Source organism: Thunnus albacares, chromosome 12 (genome assembly GCF_914725855.1).
Source record: "Thunnus albacares chromosome 12, fThuAlb1.1, whole genome shotgun sequence".
NCBI classification, from domain to species: domain Eukaryota; kingdom Metazoa; phylum Chordata; class Actinopteri; order Scombriformes; family Scombridae; genus Thunnus; species Thunnus albacares.
This window is the reverse complement of record NC_058117.1, coordinates 8,022,188-8,031,489: the sequence shown is the minus strand read 5'-3', so window position 1 is coordinate 8,031,489 and position 9,302 is coordinate 8,022,188. Positions and strand designations below refer to the sequence as shown.

At 43.1% G+C, this 9,302-nt stretch overlaps 1 protein-coding gene across 1 annotated transcript; it reads left to right on the top strand.

The window, feature by feature from the left end:
• The first annotated feature begins 239 nt into the window (after window positions 1–239).
• Window positions 240–6,381, top strand: LOC122994228 (kidney mitochondrial carrier protein 1-like). Its single transcript, XM_044368807.1, has 9 exons — window positions 240–476; window positions 596–743; window positions 1,122–1,216; window positions 1,514–1,599; window positions 2,517–2,612; window positions 2,765–2,889; window positions 3,431–3,554; window positions 4,278–4,358; window positions 4,965–6,381. Exons 1-9 carry the CDS (start codon window positions 413–415, stop codon window positions 5,004–5,006), a joined length of 861 nt encoding a protein of 286 aa, XP_044224742.1. The 5' UTR covers window positions 240–412; the 3' UTR covers window positions 5,007–6,381.
• Window positions 6,382–9,302: the final 2,921 nt, after the last annotated feature.

Here is a 9,302-nt window from a genome sequence, read left to right as displayed (position 1 = left end):
AAATTTTGAAGATTTTGACTTATATTTGTGGAATTGGCAAAATATATCTAAATTATTTTCATTTGGAGAGGGCATATTTTTAATTAAACAGGACGTGTCCGCCACAGGAAGTTTCCCAGGGGCAAAATGGCTAAAAGTGAGCAACTATTAAAAGATTTTCGTCTCTTTTTTCGTCTCTGGCGCGGTTGCCTAGCAACTGTCGGTGGGCGGGGAGCGGCGGGCGGAGCCTTCCTTCAAGGCCGGCGGCAGGGGGAGGGACGCCGGGCTGGACTCCTCAAACGCCGACTGTGATTGAAACGCAGCTCCACCTTTTAAAGTATTAGCTGCAGACTTCATATTGTCGCCCGCCCTCCCCCTGTGCCGGTTCGCCCGGGAGGTTTTTCATTGTGACTCAGTTACAAGGCAGGAAAAAATGTCCAACGTCAACTGGAAGCCGTTTGTTTTCGGCGGTCTGGCGTCTGTGACGGCGGAATGCGGTGAGTTGATGTGTGAGGAAGCGGCGAGGAGGCCGAGCTGCGTGGATTACTGTTAATCATTTAAATCTTGGTTGTGTGTTAGAGCCTTATCAGAAAGTGTCTCGTGCTCTGTGTTGCAGGGACTTTCCCAATCGATTTAGCCAAAACGCGCCTTCAAGTTCAAGGCCAAGTGGGCGACAGCAAATACCGAGAGATCCGCTACAGAGGCATGCTCCACACTTTAGCCAGGGTGGGAAGAGAGGAGGGGCTCCGGGCTCTCTATTCAGGGTCAGTATGGTGGATGTGTGAGTTTTACGGTCTCAAAAACGTGTGTTGGACCTGCTGTCACGTTACAATCACACTGCACTTTGTATTTCCTCATTAGTGTTTACAGTTCCTCTTTGATGCAGACTTCCTGCTTTTGCAACAACAGCCATTGTCCCACCTATCTTTCCTGCAGTCCTTTTGCATCTATCCAAAGAGGGGTGCATTTGTCTAATTTGCCTCTCAGTGTTTAATCCTTTTATGCTAAGATTTTGGGAGAGATATTTTTTCCCCAAAAGGTTTTTGTGAAAGGGTTTTGGTTGTGTCATCAGGACTCACAGTTGTGTGTGTGAAACACTGTGGTATTAGATTATAGAAATGAACTTGACTTCACTTTTACAGAATAGCTCCCGCCATGCTGCGCCAGGCATCCTATGGGACCATAAAAATTGGCACATACCAGAGCTTTAAGCGACTGCTGGTTGACAGACCAGAGGGTGAGTCCCAGTTTCTCTTTCTGTCTCACACACACACACCCACACACACACACTTAAACACATAGTTTGGCAGGCTGCTCGTGGCCACCCATTGACACATGCACATTCCTCTTGAAGGTCACAGAGGAGGCACAGATGTGCCTGTGTATGAGACCTGTGTGACCTCATTTTTATATACCAATAGCTTTTTATAACCGTGCATCTGTAAAACACTGTAAAGATAAATTGGCTGATGCGTGGTATCAAATGCTGCTTGTTCACAGTTACAATCTGCCTCCCACTCTTCTTCCCTTTCAGATGAGACACTGCTGACTAATGTGGCATGCGGTGTCCTCGCTGGAGTCATCTCCTCCTCCATTGCCAACCCTACTGATGTGCTGAAGGTAGCTGATGCTGCACATAAACACTGAGCTGACCTACTTTTTTGTGTTGTCCTGTGTTGAACCTGCAGCCGGTTGTGCACAAAAGCAGTAGAACAGGTTTGACTAATTCCTTGAAGCTGCTGTATGGCGTGCAAAAGTCTTCTTTCAGTGTTGTTTTGTTAAACAGTACACACAGCTGCTGCTACTCATGCACCCTTGTGAAAGACTGTCCTAAGGCAATCACAGTATTTATTGAATACAAGAGGGATTTATAAGCCGTTTCTAGATGAGTCTATAGGTGTGTTCTTTTGGTAGCTTGCCTAGTGGCGTGAAGGGCATCTTGGTGCTATCAAGACCCCACTAGTGGATTATTTATAGACTGCCACCCCCAAGGCTTAACATAGTGTTCTGTAAATGATATTGGTGCATAAATATGATGCGTGTGTGTGCACATGCTTATATGTACTCATAATGTTCTGCCCGGTTTCTTCTCACCATGCCCTATTAGGCGTAATGACCTCCTGTCTACAGTGTGTATGTTTATCAAGGGTTAACAAACTAGTAGACATGGCTGCAGGTTAGGAACATTATGTTTTCATCACGATGTGTTCTAGCTGAGCCTGCCAAGTCACCATGAAGCCAGACAGCAAACCAGGGCTGATCTGTAAACAGCAGCCATTGTAAATGAAAACAAGACAAGTCAAGCCTGGGCTGAAGAAGGTTCCTGGAAACAGCGATAGAGAAAATACTTCAGGACACTGCACGCCAAAAATCCCTAACTTTTTTTGACTTTGCATTCCAATGAGGCCTGACTAATACATCCCCGTACATGGCTTAGTGAACCTACAGCATTCAACACTGGTTGAGTGTGTGTGCAAGCTTATATTGTCTAAAAAAAATTTGACTTTGTGGACAACTCGCTCTGTCTGTTCTTGCAGATCCGCATGCAGGCTCAGGGAAATGTGATCCAGGGCAGTATGATGGGCAACTTCATCAACATCTACCAAGAGGAGGGAACACGAGGACTGTGGAAGGTACACACAGCTGGAAACATGCTTTTATTTGTACTAATTAATGACCTTTACTGTATGTCCGTGGGTGTCAGGTAACACAGACACTGCTCTTTTTGTACTCAAATCTTTAATGTTGCTTCCTCTGTCTGTCTGTCTGTCTGTCTGTCTGTCAGGGTGTCTCTCTAACAGCTCAGCGGGCAGCGATCGTGGTCGGGGTCGAGCTACCAGTTTATGACATTACCAAGAAGCATCTGATCATGTCGGGTCACATGGGGGACACTGTGTACACACACTTCTTGTAAGTTTGGCAGATACTTGAGGATGTCCCTGCCATCTGTCATGTGATGTTATCACTGGCAGGAAATTGCTTCTCAGGGAAAGATATACTTTAATCCCTTTTATGGTGGATTGAATTTCGACATTTCAAACACACTTCAAATTACAAGATTGTAATTGGTTATACATAAATCATGATTTTTAGTGTTATTGACCTGTAGTGAGCCTTATATTTGACTTTCACGTCTGAAAACTGGAAGTAAAATTACAAATTCTTTCTGCTCACTACTCTATCGTTGCATTTTTTTTGGCTGCTCACACTCAGCATGAACAGCCAGGTTCTGTGCTCTATTTCAGACATTACTCAACAAACACCAAGCATCTCAAAATACACTGTAATTTCTGAATATCTATGTAAGGTTGCAGCTGACAAAAGCTCTCTTCACTCTGTGTATTAATAGCAGTGAATGCTGTGTGGGTATTTGTGCATTCCATTTGTACTTTGAGATATTTTTTTTGCACTTGCTGCAAACAACTACAGCCTGTCCCTTGTGGTCCCTTAGGTCTAGCTTTGTATGTGGACTGGCGGGGGCTTTGGCCTCCAACCCAGTGGACGTAGTCCGGACGCGCATGATGAACCAGAGAGGAGGAGCTTTGTACCAGGGAACACTGGACTGTCTACTGCAGGTCAGTCAAAACTCCTGACAGGAGATCTTGTAGGTCTTCCTGTTGATGTGGTGTTTGTAGATGACTACATTAAAGGAGCACTCCAACAGTTTTGCAAATGAAGATCAGTGTGGTCGTCATGGGGACTCCTATTCATCCTGTGAACAGTTGTAGCAACAGCTGTATAATGTCTTCTGTGGCTTTAGAGGGAGCAAGTTTGTGAAAATAACCGCCGATGAAGAACAAAAAGATGCGATTGGTTGCATTCTGGGAAATGTAGGATCCGGAGTTTTTGGAGCTCGAGACATACCAGAGACTAAGATATCTCAGCCTCTGCTGCTTCAATTCACCATTCTTTTTTTATTTGTCTCTTGTGAGTTCTCCAAGTTTATGGAAGTGCAGCAATAAATTACTTGTGTGCCTCTTCAAGTACAGAAATCTTTCTGACTTTTATCTGTGAATAATCCCGCAAATATTTTGACATTTAAAGCAGCATCAAAATTATTACTTTATATTTGACGATCACCAGTCTGTTGCCATGAAGAGGTGCAAGTTTGTGTTTGATTTTTGGCTCCCGTGATGACAAATATTTAAACTCATGTAGTAATGTTAAGTATCTAGATCAAACTTTAATGTCACTGATTTTCCCAGTCCCAGTTAAAAACCACCTAGGGAGCACTTTCACATGATTATCAAAGGAAAATAAGTTAAAGTTGGTTTTAAACATGTTTGTTTTCTTTTCAGACATGGCGCTCTGAGGGCTTCATGGCCCTCTACAAGGGTTTCTTTCCCAACTGGCTGCGCCTGGGACCATGGAACATCATTGTATCCTTTAATGATCTCATTACTTCACTGCTTTGTTTACATATATCCTCTGTGATGCAACATCTTTTGAGCTGGAGAAATTGGCGGGGTAAAAGTTGTAAATTCTGTTATGCATTTGGTTACGTTAAGTGTTCATTCTGAGCCGTGCTTCAGTGGAGGACAGCTTATTATAGCTTAGTGCTAGCTAATTCTGTTATGTAACCTTGTGAAACTACTGACTCAGTTCCCCACTGCCCCCCTGGTGAGAGAGGCCCTTGATGGGGGGTAAGAGGAATAGAGGGTGGGGAGAAAACTCTATGATAGCCTTTCTGCAAAGGCTAAGATCTGATTAAAGATAATCAAGCAGGTATTGTGAAATGAGGAAGTCACATGGGGAAGAGAGGGGCTGGCAGGTCGTCATTGAGCTCCAACCAGGCCTAAAAATGCAATGAGATTATTGAATTGTTGAGTTACAGCAGAGCAGACTGAGGTAATAAGGAAAGGGCAACAAGGAAGGCTTTGAGCTGAAGTACAGAAGGAGCCAAAACGTCCTCAGTGCACCTCACATTCCCCTCGCAACAACAATGTCCACCCTATCTCGCCTGTGTTCCTTTACTCCGCATCCAGTTCTTCCTCACGTATGAGCAGCTGAAGAAGATCAACGTGTGATCGGCAGGATGAGAGCGAAGAAGAGACGAGTATGTGCACATGCTCCGAGACGAGCAGAGAGGACCAAAAAATCGGGGAATGGCTTGATTGGGATGGAACCTTAATGGAGCCAGTGAATGGTCAATGGGAGTTTGATGTTGACCCATGTTCAGGGCGGCATGAGAATTTGCCTGATTCCTGTTGGGGCTACACATCTCCTAAAGCCTGTGGCAAGTGTGGAAGCAACTTAAACACTCAAACAAACATTCATATCTGTTTTAGCTCATCCAACTGCTACATTAAGCTTAAGCATTCACTTAAATTTCATATTGACTCCATGGATTCATGTCACCTGATTTATTAATTTAATGACTGGTAATCTAGGATGTGGAACACTCTGACTCCATTAATTGTTCATAAATGATCTTTTCCCAATCAGAAGCTGCTTTGAAATGGCTTTAAAAGTCATGAGTTAAAAAAAAAACACATGAGGGTTTTCAGTCTTCTACACTTGAAGTGGCCTCCAAACTGAGTGCCTTAGTTTGTGGTACAGGCTGTCGATGCCTGAGTCAGATAGCAGCTGACAATCGCAGTGATCATTCCCTTTTGAAAAAGATGAAAAATGTTTGTGTGCATGAGTCAACAGACATGGATGAAGATCTGGTGGGGTTTTTTTTTTTATATATATATATTTCTAAATTGAGCGATGGGTGTGTGTAAAGGTGAAATTATTATTTATTCTAAGAGTCTTCATGGAGTATTTGCTGAGTTAGAGCCAAGAATACATCACGGTGTACTGTGATAAATAACAGTTGTATAAACAGCCAATGGGTGCTGCGACAGGATATACACACACACACACACACACACACACATCATATGCTCATATGTGGCGAGACTAGTTGTTCCTCATGCCAGCAAGTGCAGACGGTTAACATATCCTCAGGAAGTTGGGGTTGATGCTGTGCTCCCTGGGTTCATGGGTTCCTGTGTTAATGAACACGTCACTGTAAAAACTGAAACTTGCATTATGAAACATTATGTAAGCCCACATATTATGTTCATCTCAACCCCCTTACCCTTTTTAAGTTTAGACCACCAGGACAGATTAGGGTGTCTGAGGTGTGTCATTTGATGATGTTTATTGCCTGAAGGCACTAAAACCACTGCACATGATCCACAGTTAACTCCAGGTATATTTTCATGTACTGTATTTGCACGCAGTATGCTTTCTGTGAGCTATGCTTTCATTGTTAACAATGAATATATCGCTGGCTGTTATGTGTGAGCTGCTTTTGCTGCCAAAGTGTAAGCCGATGTCATTTTGTCATACTTTTTGATGTTGATGTAAATGCTGCTCTAGTTCTGTATAATTGAAATAAAAGAGAGAAACCTATGCTGTGTCGGTGTTTTTCTTTGCGGTCGCCACAGTGTGGCGCTGTGTAGCTGCACTCATCCTCCAGAATGTGACCCAGTTGACTCCAAATAGCTGTTTATGAGTCTTCTTAAATTCCCAGACCTCAACTTTGAGGCCACAAATCTAGCACAGTCATGTTGTTTCAGAGGGATAGCCCGATTTCTTTCAAACACACATGTTCGTGCAGCATCTCACAAACAGTGACTCATGAATTATTCAGGGAGAGTCTAAGATGTAATTTTTCTTCTTGTTTCTGTGGGTAAATTCCCAGTTTTCACTCATCAGAGCTGTTTTGAGGAGATGATGGGAGCTCAAGGGAGTGCAGTGGGAAACGTTGAACTTCAGTCTCTCTGTGCGCCTTGTTCTTTTATTTAGGGAGCATTACCATGAGACTTATTACTTGTGTGAAAACTTGTATCTGCTTCATCTAAACCACCATAAGTTGCACTGCCATGCTGTTGGTGTGACAAGCCGGCTGCATTAAATAACAATGCCACAGCGCGTGATGGAAGAGACAAGGGTCTCTCTGTTGTTCCTGGTTTATTTGCTGGGTTAAACTTGTGTACAGTATATACATACATACCGGGCAGGAAAAACCAGCTGACATTTATGTCAAATTAAGGCACAAAAACATCCCACACTGCCCATAAGGCCAGTTGAAAGAGGGAATAAGAATAATGTGTGGCTTCTGCCAGGAGTTGGCATCCACTGTATAAGTTGGCATTATAGCCTGCCTGGCATCACATCCCTGGCACAGTCTTCTACAAGCTGGACAAGTATAGCCACGAGGGATTCCGGCAGTCACAGCCATGCTGCATTATGGGTATTATTTGCTGCCTGGCCCAAGGGTGCAGGAGGGCTGGCTCTATTGTGTTCCAGGGATCAGAGCGAGCTTTTGTGTCAGAGGGATAAGGCTCCGCTCTGCTCCAAACACCCTGCCCTTTCTCTCCTCCTTTTTTGTTCTTTCAGTCGTTTCTCAGATGAAAATGCTGCATGCTGCAACACACGGATGGATAAATGCACAAACGGATGGAAATGTAGACAAGGAGACAAATCTATCGTAGTCTGTTGATCCATTTGGAACAAGGGCTGCGCCGCATCTGGACTGCACGGTGCTGACAGAGAGAAAAAAAAAAATCACAGGCCTATTGCCATTTCTTTTTGCTCAATATTGCAGTTGAGATATAGCTTGAAATACAACAGAACAGATTTTCTTTCTCAGCTTTGAAAGATGCTCAAAAAATGCCTGAGTGCTTAGTTTTGAGTAAAATGAATGATTTCCTCCCCTGAAAATACATTGTTTACAGGCCAGGGATTCTGCATAACATCAAAATAAAATAGCTCGCTTAGGAGGCTGTCTGAAACATCTTTCTCTCTGAGAAAAAAAGTGCAGCCTTCTGCAATTTGAAATTGTGCCTGTAGTAAATATTTTGATGAATTGTTCGGCTACAGTATGTCTGGCCTGTGAACAGGATTGTGAAGGATTTCAAACAAGTTGAGGCAATAGATCCTGCATGTCAAATGATCATTTAGGAACTCTTTTTTTCTCTGCAAAACAGTAGAGGAAATTTGATTGTAAATTTCAGAAAGAGACGTAAGAGCAAACCCCTGCGGGAATATTAAGGAATATTACAGCAATGTCTAGGGGATGATAAAAATGAAGTATGGTGAGATCACTATTAAAGGAACAGTGTGACATTTTGATAAGTTTGCTTTCTTTTCAAGAGTCTGAAGCCAGTTAGCTTAGCGTAGCACAAAGACTGTAAACACTTTGCTGTTTTACTCTGCTGACAATTTCCTGTTTTACAGAGTCTCCGCTGGTTTCCTGGCACTGCTCCCTGCTCCCAACAAACAGTCAAGCACATAACCCCTTGAAAATTAACATTTTTACATTTCAGTTTTTGTGCAGATTAAAGAAATGATATACTAATGTATATTAGTGAACTTTAAAGGTGCTAGTAGGCGGATTTTGTTAGCAGTTCCCTCTTTTTTCAGTCTTTGTGCTAAACTAAGCTAAGCAGCTGCTGGCTTCAGCTTCAGATACAGTACACGTATTGTATCTCATCTAACTCTCGGCAAGGAAACAAATGAGCGTATTTCCCAAAATGTCAAACTATTCCTTTAAGTCCCTGTTGAGAAACCACAGACACACTACGAGTCCCTGCTGTTGTGCTGCAGCACTTTTGCACTGCCGGCTGTCGATCATCATTAACAAGAGACAGTTTGAGAAAGGTGCCTCCAGTTCTTGTCACACCAGTAAACATACTCAAGTGCCGTGAGTCAACGATTCATCTCGACTAAAACTCCTCATCCAAACAAACAACGGGCCCGCTAAATCGCAGCGCAGTCGACCTACATTTACACACCACTGGAAGGGGACTCGGACCCCAGGGAGACAGGATCACAAGGATGAGCCGCTGGTAATGCTGCTCCATTGTTCCAATATGACAGGAACAGGCCAACAGAGTGAATGTTAAAGGAGATAAAGCGAGGGGAGATTTGTTCCACATGTTGGCTTCTTTGACTCTGTGACTCCAAGAGTCAGGGAAAGTTAAGTTGTGTCACTGATGAAGACGCTTTAATGTCCCTGTGACATCTGCATGGAGGTTAAGTGACCTTTTAGTGCCTCCTTTGGTTCTTTCAGAGTGGTATCAATCTTCTCCTCTAACTCTCAGCGAGAAAGCAAATAAGTGTTTTCCCCAAAATGTCAAACTATTCCTTGTGGTATCACTAATAGTCATGCTCATAGTTTATAGTGTGTCTGTGGTGCTTAGTAGAGACTTTATAGTGACTTCATTGTATTTTATGGTGTTTTCATCTATAAAAAAACTTTCAAAAAAAATGTTTTAGGAATCTTCTGGAGATTTTCACTTCATTATTCTCAGGTTGCACTCAAAATT